This window comes from Chrysemys picta, chromosome 9 (assembly GCF_011386835.1).
Source record: "Chrysemys picta bellii isolate R12L10 chromosome 9, ASM1138683v2, whole genome shotgun sequence".
NCBI lineage: Eukaryota > Metazoa > Chordata > Testudines > Emydidae > Chrysemys > Chrysemys picta.
The window spans coordinates 64,796,270-64,814,941 of record NC_088799.1 but is presented as its reverse complement, the minus strand read 5'-3'; the positions used below and the strand labels follow the sequence as shown (position 1 = coordinate 64,814,941).

General features: G+C 48.0%; 1 protein-coding gene across 3 annotated transcripts in view; it reads right to left on the bottom strand.

Annotated features, from left to right (window-relative positions):
* Positions 1–667: 667 nt before the first annotated feature.
* Positions 668–18,672, bottom strand: part of LOC101939989 (gamma-aminobutyric acid receptor subunit gamma-4) — a 74,144-nt gene continuing 56,139 nt past the window's right edge. For all 3 annotated transcript variants that reach the window (XM_008173674.4, XM_005285700.5, XM_065556425.1), the window contains 3 exons: positions 15,961–16,113; positions 2,119–2,321; positions 668–1,016 (listed from right to left, as the gene is read on the bottom strand). In XM_008173674.4, the coding sequence (XP_008171896.2) occupies positions 729–1,016; positions 2,119–2,321; positions 15,961–16,113 (644 nt within the window). In that variant the 3' untranslated portion in view covers positions 668–728. The remainder of the gene's footprint in view (positions 1,017–2,118; positions 2,322–15,960; positions 16,114–18,672) is intronic.

Genomic DNA, 18,672 nt, shown 5'->3' with positions numbered 1-18,672 from the left:
GCCCTTTATAGGGTTGTATTTGTAGAGTAGATGGATCCTCACAGACTTATTTAAAACTTTCCAAATGCATAGCTTCATAGACTGACCAGTGTCAGGGAAAGTCCCTACTGCTGTGTCTTGGTACCATCTGCTACAGCAGGGGGCAGCTGTAGGCTACAGTGAGAGTCCCATAGCAACCCTGCAGGTAGAGGCTGCTGGGGGATGCACTGGTCCATCCCAGGTCTATGGCCATTCACCCTTTCTAGCAAGTACCATACACATTTTGAACAGCACTGGCTCCTGATAGAGGACCTCCAGTCCTTGTGGACTTTTCCATGGCCCTTCACCAGGGTTTATGTCAACAGAAGCTGAGGAGTAGAGTTGGTCGAGAAATTTATTTGATTTCCTGTAAAAATGAAAAAAAAATTCACTTTCATCAGCACTTTCCGTGAAATTATTGGGGTTTCATTGGAAATGGAAAAAACATTCAGGTTTGTATTTTTGCAGAAAATCGGAAATTTTCATAAGAAAATCTCCCATGTGTTGACAACCTGGTTTTCATCAAAGAGTTTGGCCATGAATTTTTTCCCCAACTGGTTCTACTCAGAAGGGGAGGAAGGGGTTAAGGTTGGGCAAGTGTCAAAAAAAAAAAAAAGAATGACTAAAATGAGAAGCGACACTGTTTCCCTTTTTCATTTTTTGCAAATCTTGTTGGCCTCTGGTTTATTTCACCACAGACTGGGGAACAGCTAGAGATAGAGATAGGCGATCCAGTACACGATGTTGAAGAGCAGGAAGGCGGTGGGGAAGAAAACCCGGGAGTAGGAGTCCAGGCGGGATATGTGAATGCGGATGCGGCCCTCCCGCCACGTCCCTGTCTGACAGTCCTCGATGCAGCAAAAAAACCTCTCACATTCCTTCCCTTCTAGGCAAGGGGCACCCGGCTCCTCCTCCTCCTCTACCTCAGGAGGCCAGTGCATGAGGTTGTTGATGTTGATGGTGGTGAAGGAGGGCATCACATGGGCATTAGCAGGTGGCTAGAACAAGGAGGAGAATGGGTTAGAGAAAAAGTAGATGAACCCTCATTTGCCCAGACAACAGACCCTGCAATTGGCAGTCAATCAGTCTCCTGGCATCTCCTGGATGTACTCAGTGCACAGGGATACTAGAGAGCTCTACTTTCCCATCTTCCTGTCTGACTGTAATTCAGTTCCCTGGCATATCCTGGGCACAGGTCTGGGGCGAGAAGACCTGAGAGCGCTAATCCCCCAGCACTGTTTCTGACATTCCATGCCCCACACAGCAGATGGTTTTCTCAGCCTGTCACATCCCTACTGAGCCTGGATGCGGTCTAGGAGTGCAGGATGCTGCCCAGACATGTTCTCTGATTGCCATCACGTTTTCACATTCGCCACGGGAGGAAAGGGTGGGCAGTGCAGTGATTATAACAGCTCACTCTTGGAGAGGAAGTATGTCTTCAGCTCAGCAGCATAGCTCCTCTCCATCAGAGCAGGGCGGGGGCTTGCAGGAGAGATCCAGAATTCAGGTTTTCAGCCTCATGCCACCTAGGAACTTGGGGATAAAGCCCTGTTTAAGGTCAGATATGCAGGACTGGTTGGTGTGTTGACGGCACCCACTGTGATCTTAAGCAAAGCCCACTGAAAGGCATGAGTACAAAGGCTAGATTTAATACGTCCATACTCAACAACTCTCCTTATGTACTCTGAAGGGCACTGCCACTCCCCTGGGCGCCCCTTGCTCCTAGAGTTCTGCCTCTTCAAGCATCCCCCCTTCAGGGGCCCGCCAGCCTCTCTGATGCCTACAGTTTCTAAGCTTGGCCTCTTGCACCATCACACCCCTTTGGTGTGTTACTGCCTGTCTCTCTGCCTTGCCCAGTCTCTGGAGCCCCACTCCCTACCAGTCTATTGCCATGTGTCCCTCCTTTCGGCACTCTCTGGAGCGGCACACCATAACAACATAGCATGAGAACAGGCTTTGCACCATTATGTCTTGTGAATACAATATGCTACTGGCCAGGAGCCAAAGAACACAGCGGTTCTCTGTGCAGACGGGATGCGGTGGCTTCAGGATATAGCAGCGCTAGCTCCCCATCTCTCCCTCCACCTTGTCCCTGCCTACCAGTCTGGGTTTCTTCTTGTTGTGGTCCAGTGGTTTCTTGTTTCCCACCAGGTAGTTGAGCGTGGCATACTCCATGAGAGCGGCAAAGACAAAGATGAAGCACACCGAGACAAAGAGGTCCATGGCAGTGATGTAGGAGACCCTCGGGAGGTGCTTGCGGGAGATGGTACTCAAGGTGGTCATGGTGAGCACTGTGGTGATACCTACAAGGGCACAGAGCACTGTCAGAAGTAGCAAAGCCAAGGAGAGGAGCCAGTTGCTTACGTATAACATTACCAGTCATCCCCTTCCTCCATACGCCATCAGCGCAGGATTCCCCAGCGGCTCCAGCACGCCACTTTCCCTGACTCTCCAAAGGGAGCCAGGACATCCTGACTGGCCGGCGAGGAGGTGAGCGAACTGTTCTATTACTGTATAACAGTTTTGTTGTGGGGCTAGTGGAGGGGCAGGGCAGGGGAGTGTGTTCACCTGAAGTGTAATTCTATTCTGAAAGGGATGCTGCAAAAATGCTCTTGTAGGGTTCTGTGCCTATTGGGATTCCTGTGCCAAATATCATAGAATCATAGAATATCAGGGTTGGAAGGGACCTCAGGAGGTCATCTAGTCCAACCCCCTGCTCAAAGCAGGACCAATCCCCAACTAAATCATCCCAGCCATGGCTTTGTCAAGCCTGACCTTAAAAACCTCTAAGGAAAGAGATTCCACCACCTCCCTAGGTAACCCATTCCAGTGCTTCACCACCCTCCTAGTGAAAAAGTTTTTCCTAATATCCAACCGAAACCTCCCCCACTGCAACTTGAGACCATTACTCCCTGCTCTGTCACCTGGTACCACTGAGAACAGTCTAGATCCATCCTCTTTGGAACCCCCTTTCAGCTAGTTGAAAGCAGCTATCAAATCCCCCCTCATTCTTCTCTCCTGCAGACTAAATAATCCGAGTTCCCTCAGCCTCTCCTCATAAATCAATGTGCTCAGTTTATACATAAAAGGAAGGCATAAGGGATGGGGCCAACTTGATTCAGGGACTTAACAACATTCTAACTTTCTGTCATTAAAAGCTAGAGCCAAGATTTCCAAGGGGATAGACTAATTTGGGGTGCCTCTGGCTTGAGACACCTAGGGCCAGATTTTCCAAAGTGCTGAGCCTCAAATGGGAGCAGCAGTGCTCCACAACTCTCAAGCTCACACTCTAAGTGGCTCACCCAAGACCACCCCACACCAATGGCTCCTTTTCAAAGTTAGGGTTATCATATTCAAACATTTAATAAAGAGGACACTCCACAGGGCCCTGGTCCCGTCCCTGGCCCCATCCCAACCCCGCCCCTTCCCCGCCCCCATTCCAACCCCTTCCCCAAAGTCCCTGCCCCAACTCTGCCCCCTCCTCTGAGCACCCCACATTCCCCCTCCTCCCTCCCACTTTGATCTTGGTTGGGGGTTGCTAAGTGCTTCCCTGCTCCCCACTTGCCCTGCAGTCCCTGCACCGCCCCCACCCCAGCAGCCTCTCTGCCCCCTGCTCCCCACGCGCCCTGCAGCCCCTGCAGCCTCTGCGCCCCCCATCTGCCGTGCCCCTGTGCCTCCCTGCCCCTGCAGCCTCTATGCCCCTGCCTGCCCTGCTCCCCACTCGCCCTGCAACCCCTGCACCGCCCTGCCCCTGCAGCCTCTGCGCCCCCCGCCTGCCCTGTCCCTGCAGCCTCTATGCCCCTGCCTGCCCTGCTCCTCCTCGCCCTGCAGCCTCTGCACCCCCCCCCCGGTAGGGTTACCATATTTCAACAATAAAAAAAGAGGACACGGTGTGCCGCCCTAGCCCTGCCCCAGCCCCGCCCCCCTCAGAATCCGCCTACCCCCTACCTGTCCCCTGACTGCTCCCTCCTGAGATCCCCCACCATAACTGCCCCCAGGATCCCACCCCCTATCTAAGCCTCCCTGCCCCCTGACTGCCCCAACCACTTTCTACACCCGCTTCTCCCGACAGCCCCCCCAGAATCCCCGACCAATCTAACCACCCTTGTTCCCTGTCTCTTGACTGCCCCAACCACTTTCTACACCCCCTTCTCCCGACAGCCCCCCCCAGAATCCCCGACCAATCTAACCACCCTTGTTCCCTGTCTCTTGTCTGCCCCAACCGCTCTCTACACCCGCTTTTCCTGACAGCCCCCCCCAGAACCCCCGACCAATTTAACCCCCCCGTTCCCTGTCCCTTGCCTGCCCCAACCGCTCTCTACACCCCCTTCTCCTGACAGCCCCCCTCAGAACCCCCGACCAATTTAACCCCCCCATTCCCTCTCCCTTGCCTGCCCCAACCGCTCTCTACACCCCCTTCTCCCGACAGCCCCCCTCAGAACCCCTGACCAATCTAACCCCCCATTCCCTGTCCCTTGCCTGCCCCCCCCCACCAGGCCGAGGGAGAGCTGCGGGCTCCATGTGGAGCCAAACACTGTTCCGTGCTGCTCTGTGGGGGAGGAGGAAGCGGGGGGAGGGGGAGGGACTCTGGCTGCTAGAGGCCCCAGTGGCTGCGAGCGGCTTTCAATCAGGCCCAGCTGTCCAATCAGCCGCACCGCACTCTGCATGAGGGGAAGGGGGAAATCCTGGACATTTCTACTTTATTAGAAATCCCCCCCCGGATGGCCATTTAAAGCTGAAAAAGCCGGACATGTCCGGGGAAACCCGGACGGATGGTAACCCTATCAAAGTGCACACACGAGCATGAGCAAGACACACAAGCGACAAAAGCAGCTCTTGTTATCCTTTCCATGATGCCCTACCCCTACCCCTTGCAGAGTTATGCTGCAAAAGCTCCCAAGCCCAGGGTTCTGTCTTGCTGATTTGCCTGTAATGCTGTACAAAGAATAACAACATCTTTGCAAGTTGTGTGGCTGCCCAGAACACATTTCACCAGAGGCAAATGGAGCTCAAGGCGCAAAAATATCCAGTTCTATTCTAAATCTAGAACCCACCATTTGGAGAGGGCTCTAACTGTGGGGAAAGGAGTTCTATGGCAGGTTGTGCTCCCTTCCTACGTGCTCCTGGTCTGTGCTAGGAAGAGCTGTAGCAGTTTCCAGCTGTGTGCACTATAGGTATGCATTTATGCGCATTGTCCTGTCTGGGAGTGTCCTGGAAAGTCCCAGGGAGCAGGGGACAGCGTACAAAAGCCATATGGTAATTTTTGTCCTACTCTCTCCCCTCACTGTGACAATGCCCCCCAACCCTCTTCAGTCCCCCACTTGCTCGCCAGGCCTTTACTCATTAGGTTATCTGTACAAATTAGATTATAAATTTCTCTGGGCAATGACCTTGTCTAATTTTTTGTCTGTAAAGTGCCATACCCATCTACAGCATCATGTAAATCATTACAAATAATATCACTGCAGGCAGTGTGGCAGGGTTTGTATAAGAAGGTAAATAGCAAATGTTGCAAAGAGACAAGTCAAAGAGTCTGCTTTTAGATTGTGCATGAAAACTGGTAACACAGAGGTGACAAGGTAACCCAAGGAGAATCCATCTTTGGGGCTCTTATGCCTTGGCTTTTCATTGTCTGGGATATTAGCAGAGTCTCCTTATGGAATCATAGCCTTGGCTTCTATCACCGCGTATCTGTGACTTGAAGGGTAGATCTACACTTGGAGCTGGTGGGGGTGGGAGGTGGTTCCCAGCTAGAGGAGACGTACCTGCACTAGCCCTCATCAAGCTAGCATGCTAAAAATAGCAGAGTAACTGCGGTAGCATGGGGAGCGGTGGGAAGGGCTAACTACCCTGGGTACAAACCCACCTGGATCCTGTGTGTACATACTCAGGTGGCTAGCCCGAGCTACTGTCTTTGCAACCACAACTACACTACTATTTTAGGGTGCTAGGTGTCATCAAGCTAGTGTGAGTATGTCTCCTTGAGAGGGGAATTACAACCCCCAGCCCCAAATGGTTATCCTACACTAGCGAGTGGGTCACACAAGTGAACCCTTGTGAGGCTATCTCACTGCCACCTGATTTGTGTGGTATAGTCCAATGTACTTCCCAATGCCAGGGACTTTGTAATGTTTTCAACAGTTCTAAAGCACTGGCCAGAGAAAACGCCTCTGAGTGTTCCCTGTACAGTCTGTGTAGTGTGTCTGAGTCCAGCCCTGCGCCTGTTGAGGTCAGTGGTAATACTCAATGGCAGTAGAACTGGTCTATGTGTGTGATACCAAGTCACCAGCACAACTCCACCAAAGTCAGTCTGTAACTGAGTGGAGAATTTGGCTCTGTTTAATTCTATCACGTAGACATGGCTGCACAGCTCCCAATCCCAGAAGCCCAGGGGGAGCTGTGCTAATGAGGGGGGAACAATAGGTAACCAGTAGTCTACCAGCCAGATTAATAAAGAGGTTTTATTAATGAGTTAAAATGACACATCAGCTGGAAAAATTTAATTGCTATCACATGGCAGGCACATATCATGGTTATCACCAGGGTGGATATAGATGCTGGAAGTGGTGCAGTTTTTCTATACCATGTAATGTTTAAACATTATCGGGCATTCAATCTGAAAAAATCATAAAATCACAAAAAGGGCCATAACTCGAAGTAACACAGTATAATTTTGACCAAAATTGGCAGCAACCTTCTAAATATAATTTGTAATGTAACTATGTGTTTTGGAAAGTTTGGGAAATATTTAACCCCTGGCGATATATTTTATGCATTTTTCCATATTTTTTTGCCTTTCGTCAAAGCAAAAGTCTGTAGTCACACAACAGTCTGAGCTCGTTTATACCACGTAATACATTAAAATATTTGTCATCATCTGTAGAATGGACTGATCTGAGAAAAAGTTTTTCGGTCTGCTACTTTGGTTTATGAGTATTGGTTACTTTCCAATGATTACTGCACTGGCAACTGATGTTAATAGAGCGTATTGCAATCTGAAATATTTTCAGGTCATGTTCCACTCTCTGGGCCAAGACTGGACCTATGTAATGTATGATGAAGCAATCTACTGCAAAGCACAGTTGATTAAATGGAGGAATCAAAACAAATTTGACACTCATCACCTTGAGATGGGAGTCGTGCATCATGCAATGAATTTCATGGGTGATGTATAGGCAGTGTGATGCAGGAAAGTGGGTTTGAAGACATCCTTGGGGAAGCCAACATGATGGTGCTTCCATTATCAGCCATGCTCTAAGAGAAAAAGGATGTAACTGTGGTGTTAGAATCCACAAACTTATGAATGAGGCAATGAATTGCTTGAAATGGATGGCACTTGGCGATTCCAGGAACAATGATGGTCTCCCAAATGATCAGAAGAGATGCATCATGGAGAAAGCTCAAACATGCATTGAAGCATTTGAAGATATGGAGAAGGCACACAAAGAAAACAGAGTGGTAGACTTCCCAATCACTCCAACAGCTCATGAACACTTGTGTTACCCAAGGAAAAATCTGTTCAGAGACATTTCTTTTCTGGGAAAACTATGTAACAGATTTCTCCCAACTACTGATGGATTACATTGCAGCAAAGAGAGATGATAACAAGTCCATGGGGCTTGAGACATTTGCAGAAATGATTCCAGTTGACTTCCAGTGTGGTCATGCTAGATGGGACTATGTAAATGTAGCAGGAGCCAGATATATATCATGCTGTAGTTCATAGGGAGCAGTATACTGGACTGCCAGACCCTTCCGGGGTGTATGGCATGACTTGGCCATCAGGCAACCTCTCAACAAGGACTGTGGGAATCATCAGCCTCTTTGCACAAAAGGTAAGGCTCTGACCAAATATTAGCTGACTGCACATTTTAAGGCAGCTGTAACAGCTATGACAAATGTGTGGAATTCAGCCTTCAGCAACAGATCTCCACAAAGAAGCTATCAAAAAGCACATGACTGCTGATGAAATTGCTGTCCAAGATGTTATTAAAAGTTGTGACTGAAAGAATGTCAAATCCTTTTAGCATTGAACCTGGAACAAACCCATACAACAGACAGCTACTTGTGAACATTGCAATATCTCCTGTGACCCCATCTGAAACTGCAGAAAGTTTGCACATGGCAAGAGAGAATGGCACACAAGAAAAGCAGTTTGTGACTAGTAGGCTGTGAGGAGGTGAGGTAGACCTCTTTGAACTCATAAAAAGTCATAATTTCAAATCATTAGATCCTCCTGGAATCTCCCATCGCTTCGACGGATGAGGGTTCAGCTAATGTTGATTTGAGTTCTGGGTTTATTTGTTTTTAGGGTTTCTCGCATGGGAAGTGAGTCCAATCATGAATTTGCAAATGCAGTTGCATGTCTTGCAAATGCAGTCATTGTTGGGGGGAGGGTTTGAGGTGTTGGCCTTATGATGTGCGCTCTACTCCTGCAGAGACCTCATGGCACAGACCTCTCCATCTGGGTCTGTCCAGTGCAAGAGTTCCCAGGTTCTAATATCTACCTTGCATGCTCTGAGGTTGGCCTTCAAGGTGTCTTTCTATTTGAGGATGGGTTAAGCTCAGTCGGCTGTTGAGCACTGCTTTCAGTGTAAGGAAAACCTCCATGCAGATCACATGTCCCACCCAGCAAAGCTGAGCCCTGATGAGAACACTCTTCATTCCAGGGATCTGGCACCTCTCAAGGACTTCAGTGTTGTGGATCCTGTCCTGCCACTCGATATAGCAGCTGGAGCTTAGGGAGCGAAGGTGGAAACTCTCCAGCTGTTTGATGTAGCATTGGTAGAGCATCCATGTCTCACAGCCATAGAGGAGTGAGGTGAGTACAACAGTGTGGTGAATTTTTATCTTGATTCTGAGGTAGACTCCATGCTTCCTCCAGAGCCTGTGGATGAGTCTGCCAGATGTCAAGTGTGGCGTTGCTGGAAAGTGTACTACCCAGGTAGCAGAATTTCATGACCGAGCTGAAGGGTGTGTTCTCAACTCTGTCGTTGGGATCATGGTGCTCACGATGCTGGTGGTCTGGTGCATGACCTCCATCTTTTTCAGGCTCATTGTGAAACCGAAGCATTTCAAGCCATAGGCAAAGCAGTCCACAATAAGCTGAATGTCCTGAGTGCATATACAATGAGGGCACAGTCGTCAGCAAACAGGAGTTCTCTCAATAGCTGTTCAATTACCTTGGTGCAGGCCCTAAGTCACTGTCGATTGACTAGACCTCCATCCAAGCTAAACTGGATGTGTGCGCCTCTGTCGAAGACCTGCAGTGCGAACAAGAGCTTGGCTGAGAAGACAATGGCAAACAGGACTAAAGCCATTATGCATCCTTGTTTGGTGCCATTGATAGGGAACACTTCTTATGAATCATCACACTCCCCATCACCCTGGCAATCATGCTATCGTGAACAGAGCGGATGACATCAATCATCTTCTCTGGGCAACCAAATTTATGAAGGAGTTTACATAAGCCCTTGCAATTCACTGTGTCGAAGGGTTTGGTCAGGTCAACAAACACCATGTACAAGTCCTTGTTCTGTCCACCAGCCTTCTCTTGTACTTGTCGGGATGCAAAAATCATGTCCATGGTTCCATGGCCAGCACAAAAGCCACACTGTGACTCTGGATACACCGAGTTCACTAGGTGGGAGACAAACCTGTTGAGGACAACCTGTGCAAGATCTTCCCTGCTATAGACAGCAATGAGATTCCACGATGGTTGTCACAGCTAGATATGATTCTCTTCCTTTTCTATAAATGGAGTATGAAAGCATCCTGATATTCCTGGGGCACAGTACCTTGTTCCCATACAGTCTTGGAAGGGATGGTGAGTTTCCTGATCAGGTGGGCACCTCCATATTTGTATGCTTCAGGTGGAATATCATGGGGGTTGGAGATTTGCCCATGGACAGCTGCTTGATGGCCTTAGTAACTTCGTCTAAAGAAGGCTCCACAGACAACTCCTCCAGGACCGGATGCTGTGGGAGTGAGTCAATGATTTCATTGGACATAGTGGATTGACGGCTCAGGACACTGTCAAAGTACTCCACCCAGCGAGAGAGAATATTGTTTTTGTGAGCAGCTGCTTATCATCTGCTATAAGGACAGGGGCTGTGCCACTGGATAGTGGGCCATACACAACATGGAGACTTACGTAGAATCATACTTGTCAACCACTTCCTGCATTTCTGCAGCCTTCTGCTCCCACTAGTGATTCTTCAGTAGCCTTAATTGAGTTTGTCATGTATGTTTGGTCTGGTGGTGTACTGGGACATTTTAGCAACCAGCCAGGTGTCCAGACACTGCCAATTATTGGGATGGACTATCAGTGATTCTGCTTGTTGCATTTAGCCATTTATTAGGACTTTGCAGGAACTTAGCATAACTAAGGCAAGCCAGGGGTGGGGGTGGGGTACAGCTATCACATGAAGTGGGATTGACTCTACACCTCTCTGATACGCTGGGGTATGCGTCTCTGAAAAACAGGAAGTCTGGCTATATTTCAGGACTGTTGTTATGGGGAAATATGACTGCCAGATTAACTGCTTGGAAATTGCTTGATTAACAATAATTTTTTTAGTGACATGTTTTTGTAACACTTGCTTTTGGCCCAGTGACTGATTTTGTTTGGTCAGCAATAGAACTTTTTTTTTTTATTGATATGTCTCGGTAACTTTTTGAGTATAAGAAGGGAATTGTGGGTCTGGGCCAAGTGGATTGCTTCGTGGGTACATTGAGATCTCCAGCTACAGAGAGAAGACCAGCCTCTGGAAATCTGCAGCTGAATCACCTGAATAGTGCTCCAAACTCCTAGGGGATAATTATCAGTTTGGGGTGTTCTATAACCTATTGTGTTTGTATGTGCTTGAGATTAAACAAAGCAGTGACTTCAAGTAAAGGCATTCTAGGCACAGTGCTGGCTTTAAGTGAAAGCACCTGGTTTTGATTTGTTTTTGTCAGCCATATAGCAGGCAGAAGCACTGCATCTCCCTTGGTCTGTCCTGATACCGCCTTGCGGAGAGTAAAGTTACCTAGAGCTTTGGGTTTGGGGAGGGTGTCTGCTTCCCCAGCTGCCTTGTGTGGAGTTAGGCAGCTTGGAGCATGCCTACCAACCAGATCCAGACCCACAAGGAAGTGAGGCAGGGCAATGCCCATTTGCCCTGGTTGGGGAGTTGTGCTTGTACTTCAGCATGAGATTAGGCCTCTAGTGCCTGGACTGAGGTAGAGGTACATGTGCTCAGAGGCACCAAGGGAACTTTTAGAGCAAAAACTTAGGTGCCAAGTGAGTTAGGAACCTACAGCGTTGGGTAGCAGCTGAGGGGGGATTTTGTGGCTCACAGAGGTGCCTAAAATGGGATTTAGGTGCCCAGGTCCCTTTGTGGATCTGGCTTTGTGTGCCTATAGTGTGGACTGAACATTCTTAGATTCCTCTGACTTCGGTGTTGTGGGCCTGTGGCATGTACTGAGCACACTCATTCTCAGTTCACTCCCCAGCTCAGCATTGCATGCCAGCTGCATCAGCAAGGTCTGTACTGCCACCTAAAACTCTGCTGGCATGCCCTGGGTAGTTTGCCCCATTGTAAAAACAGGTCAGAGGTAAGGGGAGGCTCTAGACATCCAAGATCCCTAAAATTGTACCCCAGATGTTATTCTGGGTCCTCATCTGGCATGCCTGCTCTCAAGCCAGTCTGGATCCGCATTTGCATTTTAGAACATTTTAAAATTAAACCCAGCTCATTTGCTGGAAAAGGAAGGGTGCTGAATCTCAGGAACCTCATGACCATGACCACAAATGGTACCCAAGGCCTTCTCCTAGCAAATTTCTATGCCAATGTGACTAGTCTATGAACTTTAGAGCACTTTGAAAGTTTACTTTTGAACAGAAATGCTACCGCAGCCTTCTGGTTTCTCTTGCGCCTGTTGGCATTCCAGGTTTTGCTCACAGCAGCATCACTTTGTAGAACCAAAGTGAAAATGTAATAGAGTTTGTATGATTGGCTTTTGGAGCTGTGTGTTGGTCAGCTCAGGGGAAGGCTAGTGAGATGTGTTCTATGTGAATACTGCTCATTTCCTCCCCAGCTTTGTGCAAAAATCTTTCTTTCCCATCCCAAGAACAAGCGTGAAATATCAGCGGTGGTGTGTCAGTAACCTAACTGCATGCTGTCATTTATAAGCCTGCTCCCATTACCTACAGTGTAAGCACTTTTGAGAACAAAGAGCAGAAACACTCAGACATGATCACATGTGAAAGATGATACATCAATGTAGAAGGTAGCTATGTCTCCGCCTGTTGATGGCTTTACAAAGTAGGACCATGCCTTTGAATTCATGGTATGGACAGCACTGACCTAACCAGGCAGTTAATGAAGAACACAGTAGTCGCTGAATTAAGTAGTCCTTGCTTAGTATCACTAGAGAGATTTGAAGGTAGGTAAATGTAGTCCAACCCAACTGCAGCTTTTCCAGGGTCAGCAGCCTATGTCTCACTGGTATCTTGCTTGTTTTTTACCAGAGTACATCTCTGGATAATATGTGCTACATGTTGTTTGCTAAGAAGAACAAAACAAGGGAGAAACTGCCTCCAACAATGGCCTCCTTCAGGCAGCATCTGAAATGTGCAAACTATCAGCCCTACAATATGGAATCATGCAGCAGTTCAGAATCTTCAAACGTCCCTGTCAACAACAGATGGGTGATAACATGGGACATCTTGTTCCTAAAATGATGGTGCTCCCACCTGCTCCAGAAGCCATTCTTACCTTTGTGCATTATAGCTGTGAGAGTATCTGTGCAACAAGGAGATGCAAATGCCACAGGGAAGATATGGTGTTATGCGATGCATGCAGCTGTGACAGTGATGAGTGTAGCAACAGAGTATCAAACACATCAGAAAGGTTCTGAGGGGAGAATAGAAGTGTTTCAACTATCTCCAAATTACTGTGACTATTTTATGAGTAAATATAGCTCAAAGGGGTGTTGATTAGACATTCAGTAGTTTATAGTTATATGGAGAGGTTACATAAGAGTACATGATTATACTTCGTTATTCACATGATATATTCATACAAGACAGTCTACAGACGTTCTTCTAAGAATCATTACTGTTATATAAGTAGTTTACATAGATTGTCATTGTATTCAGTGATGGTAAGAAGATAATTACAGTTGTACTAAGTTGCTTTAGACTTACGTCTCCAGCCAAGCAGATAACATCAAAAATATGTTTTGTAATTAGGGGGTAGGGGGTCTTATTATTTGCATAACTTCATAAAAATAGCAGACAGAAAAACTCTTAACTTAGTCCATTCTACAAATGATGACAAATGTTTTGATGTATTACATGGTACAAACAAGTTCAGACTATCATGTGATTACAGATTTTTGCTTTAACTGAAGGCAAAGTAGTACAGCAAAATGCATAAAATATATCATGTGGGCTAAATATTTCCCCAAACAGTACTACTTTGAGTATATAATTACATTATGAATTGTATTTAGAAGGTTTCTGCCAATTTTGGCCAAAATTAGGCTGTTTTTGAGAGTTATGGCCCTTTTTGTGAGTTTGATTTCTTTGGATTAGATACCTGATAACATTTAAACATTTTGTGATACAGAAAAGCCGCACCACTTCCAGCATCTACATCCATGATATGTGCCTAACATGTAGCAATGAAATTTTTCTAGCTGATGGGTTACGCCTTAGTGCCCAAAATGGGTCTGGGCTAGTAAATTACAGGCTCTGGACAGTGGAGGACCAATAGTGAGATTCTTGTCTAAGCCTGTGATGAGTGTAAAATTCCTGGAGAAAACAATGGTGAATTTCTAGTAGTAGCAAGTTAAGCTATGGTTCACCAAGGGCCGAACTTCTGTAACTCCATTCACATCAATGAATTGACACCCACGATGAATTTGGTCTGTGCAGTTAGAGCCCAATCCCAAGCCTAGTGAGTCAATGGATGTCTTTCCCTTTACTTTAATGGGGGTTAGATCAAATGCTTAAATATTTCATACGTGGGATCCTGTAACCTATTCACAGGGAGCAAATGTGGAGGTTGCCGTCTCTGACGATAGCTCCTGTGGTCAATAGTGTGAACTCAGCTAGAGTGCTGCACAGTACAGAGGGTTCTGGAGCAGGCAGTCTGCATAATTCCTGCTTCTCCAGTTATCCTTCCTTCTATCCCTTCCACCCTGCTGAAGGTTGCACAAGATATAAGTGGGGGTAGATTTTAACCTAATATATTTTCCTATTGTGTTTGCATTAGCATCTGGGATATGATTTAGCAGATTTTTCAAATACCACTGAAAGTAATGTAGGCTCTCTAATGTAGGCTGACTCTGGCTTTAAATACATTTGGGATTATTTTTATCAAATACAACAGGGCTATAGAGAGAATACATTACTTTTGACATCCTGAATCTCAGCATCCCATGGGGAGAGCCCCCTCCTGGGTAAATCCAGTTGTGGAAACCTGCCTTTGGAACGTATTTGACTGCAACAGTGCTTTTCCCAGCCCTGCTAAATGCCCTGTTTGTTGCCATTTATTCCTTCGGATGCTTAGAATGTAACTGATCTCTACCTCTATTAAAACCAACATTAAACTCCCCACCCCGCTCCCTGCTTCTTTTTATGGGGGCGGGGGTGTGGCATTGCAGAGATTGAGAGAGCATCCAACTAGCCCTGTCCAATGATGATGGTCTCTCCAGTGTCAGAGGAGATCTCACAGGCCTGATGCTGTTATTAACAATCCAGGTGAAAGAAAATGAGTGTGGGGAGGGGAAGAAAATACAAGATGCACATCATACTGCAGAATCCAAATAGAGTTAAGAGCCTTGAAATGGGATCAGAAGAGCTAGAGGTGGTGAAGACCTGTTAGATCTCTAAACTCTATCTCCTGCTAGTGGTACCCCCTGCCTCCCCATATATAAGAACATAAGAGCGGCCATGCTGGGTCAGACCAAAGGTCCATCTAGCCCAGTATCCTGTCTTCTGACAGTGGCCAATGCCAGGTGCCCCAGAGGGAATGAACAGACAGGTTATCATCAAGTGATCCATCCCCTCTCGCCCATTCCAGCTTTCGGCACACAGAGGCTAGGGACACCATCCCTATATAATGGAGACCTCATGGGACAATAAATGGAGATTACTCTTGATCCTAACCAAAGAGTCAAAATATGCTTTATACCCACTTAAAGAGCCACCCAGAGATGGTGAGCAAACCTAGACAATGAGCAGGGTCCTCACCTTTCCGCTTGCCTTGCACTCCTGTGTGCACACACCTGCATGCATCTGAGCCTCAAACCTTTACCAGAGCCCACTGTCAGACTGACATCCCACTGGATAAAAAGTAGTAGCTCTACCAAGTGCACCAAAGAGATCTTCCCCCCGATAGCACTGTGCTCTTGGGAAGTCGCTGTTAGATACACAACTCACCCATGTGGCAGGAGAGCCATGGCTGGCGGAGTGGTGCAACAGGCACAGCCTGCTAAAGTGATCTAACACTTCTGTGTGTGTGTCTGTCATTGTCACTGGCTTGGAGGAGAACAAGTGCCAGGGTTTTTTTCAGGCTAATGTGCAGAGACCCATGATGCGCTGCAGATTCTCCGCTAGACAGAACTGCAGTCCCAGCTCTCTCTTGCTCTCGGGCCTGTGTCAAGAACATTACAAATGAGGTGACCTCGCATCTAGGATGCTGGGTAACATTTTCAAAAGTACCTAAGTCCCAGAGCCTCAAAGGTACTTAGGCACCCATTAAAATCTGTGGAATTTAGGTGCCTAAATACTGTTGAGGATCTGCACGCACATGGCCCAGCAGTCTAAGTCCCACGAATTTTCACTAGCCTTGCTGAGTCACTTAGACATTTTGGAAAATGGCCCTTGCCAGCTAGCCGCACACACCTCTGCTGAGACAACAAGCGCCGGAGGTACAGTACAGTCTGCCTTACCCAGAGAAGTCCTGGCCGGTGTGGAGTCTCTCTTGATCCAGAAGGAAACCCAGGACAAAACTACGGTCAGGATGCAGGGGATATAGGTCTGAATGGCAAAATAGCCCATCCGCCTGCTCAGATCAAAGGAAACCGTCATGACCATATAGTCCCCTAGGAGAAGGCCACAAAGAAGCAGACAAGTCAGCATAGTAGGAGGTGGAGATGGTTAATTACCCTTTTATTCCTATTATCTATCATACTTAGTCCCCAGGACCATACTATCTGACAAGCTTTAATGTATTTAGCTACACAACACCCTGGTGAGGTAGAAAAACACTACCCCACATGGGGCAACTGGAGGCACAAAGTGACTTGCCGAAGGACATGCACAAAGTCTGTAGCAGAGCAGGGAGTAGAACCCAGTTTTTCCTGTGTCACAGGCTAGAACCCTAACCACTGGGCCATGCTTCCTCATTACCCTTTGGGGCACAAACTCCCCTTCATGAAGAACTTCATTGCCTTTTTCTTCCTACATGACATTGAGGGTGGAGGCCCATGAGACCTTCGAATTCCTGTGGCAAGTTTGTGGCTTGCCTCCATAGTTGACCATTTGAACATGAACAAATAGAGGGCCTGAAGGTGCCATTGACTGCTTTACGAAAGAGCCAGGCCCTCAAAGCCTGATGCTGATTGATGTCATTTGAGGCACAATTCACTCTCTCACCACCATGGCCAGCTATGAATGTCTACATGCAAAATTTCTACCTTAACACAAAAGAAGCCGAGAGGATCACAGCACTGTCACCTGCACCTCCATTTACTTGCCTCTCCTCCTTTGCTTTGACACTACACCCTTGTGTGCGCGTGTGCATCCAAACACAGCCCTAGGCACTCACTGTAGTGAAGTCTAGGAAGCAAGGAGAAGCTACACCTAGGCAGGGCTGCAGTGACAATGGGAAAGGTGGGATCCATTCAACATCTCTTTGCCATTAGAAGTATGGCTTCTAACTCAGTCAGCCCGTCATTTTACTCCTTAGTCAATATTGCTTACTGACAGATACTAGCCCCTTCTGTCACCCTCCATAAAGCAGCAACTAATTTGCAGACATCTTTACATACTGATCCACCCATCAGCGCACTGATCACCGATTCCTAGCTCTGCCGCTGAAGACTTTCTTCTCCTTCAAATCTCTCCTGAAAATCCGCTTCTCCCAGGCAGCCTGCCCAGCAGCCAAGTCCATGTCTTCTCCTTCCTGAGCTTTGGCCCCATGTCTCTGTGTGGGGCAGAGGAGGTTTTGGGGGGTGAGGGGAAGAGCCAGCCCCTCCCAATGAGGGAGAGAAGAGGCTGTCGGGGTGAGAGGGGCAAAGCCAGTCCCTTCCAGTAAGGGCCAGGAGGAGCAAGAGGGGCAGAGCGACTCCCTCCCAACACAGGGCAGAGAGGGGCTCTGGGGGTGAGAGGAGTAAGATGGGCATTTGAGCCGAGGAGGAAAGTGGCTAAGAACATAAGAACTGCCATCCTGGGTCAGCCAATGGCCCATCTAGCCCAGTAGCCTGTTTCTGACAGTGTCCAGTACCAGAGCATCAAGGGGCGGGCACAGAGAGAGATCCACTCCATTGTCCCCTCCCAGCTTCAGGCAGTGAGCGCATTGCCCCGAGTATGGGGTTGCATCCCTGCCCAGCCTGACTAATAGCCACTGATGGCCCTATCCTCCATGGCCTTGTCTAGTTGTTTTTTGAACCCAGTTATACCTTTGGCCTTCACAACATTTCCTGGCAAGGGAGTGCAACCCATGTAATTTAGGGCTTGGTTTCCTCTGTCTGATGTAATTTACTAGTTGGCCAGCATCCTTCTTGCTATTTCTGTAGCCAGCAGCCTGTCCGCTGCAATTCTCAGATACATCCTACACGTGTCTATCAGTGCCATTGTGGGATATGCACGGCCCACTGCTGGCAGCTGGCATGGAGCTGATCCGACTGATCTGTGCATGCAGCACCTGCCTGGAGGGGCCAGTGCTCTGTTCTCATTGGATGGGCTGCTACAGCCTTTGTCTGTCTGTCTCTACCTCTCAGCCTCTCGCCTGCTTTAATCCCTTTGCCCTCACTGCCAAGCTGCTAACTTTGGCATTTGAGCTTTTTAAACCAAGAGGTGTTGGCATAAATCTGCGCTTTTTGATGGTTTAACATGGTTCCCCAGCCAGCTGCTTCCACTGGGAAAGGAGATGGGAAAAGCGGTTTGTTTTGATGGGTCAGTTTCCCTTGCCATGGTGCAGAGTTATAGTGCCAGGAGGCAGGTTTCACATCTGTAAGGATGAGAGATGTGGCAGTGCCTGTCCGTATTTCCCTGCGACAGATTCTTCGCTCCTACTTCCCCAAAGGGCTGATCCTGGAGAAACCCTTTGCTCCTGATGGGAGAAGGCAATTTTCTTTCCATGTGCTGTTCAATCCTGGCTCCCATGGGTGCTGTTACCATCCTGGAGTTTGAAGTGCTCCATTTCCAGTGCTCCTTCCTAGAGCAAACCGGTGTGTTCACTCCCCATGCGTATACAGACCTGGGTTTCCTCCATACGGCTGCACCTCAGTTCTTAGGGTCCAAGCCTGAGGGCTTGCTGTCTTGTGTGGATCAGCCCCACTCCCACTGCTCCCCTTTGCAGTGCTGTTTTCCTTTCATCAGCAAGGCCCTGCCCTCTTCTGGCGCAAGGGCAGGGGGATTTGATCTCCATGCTGTCCCTC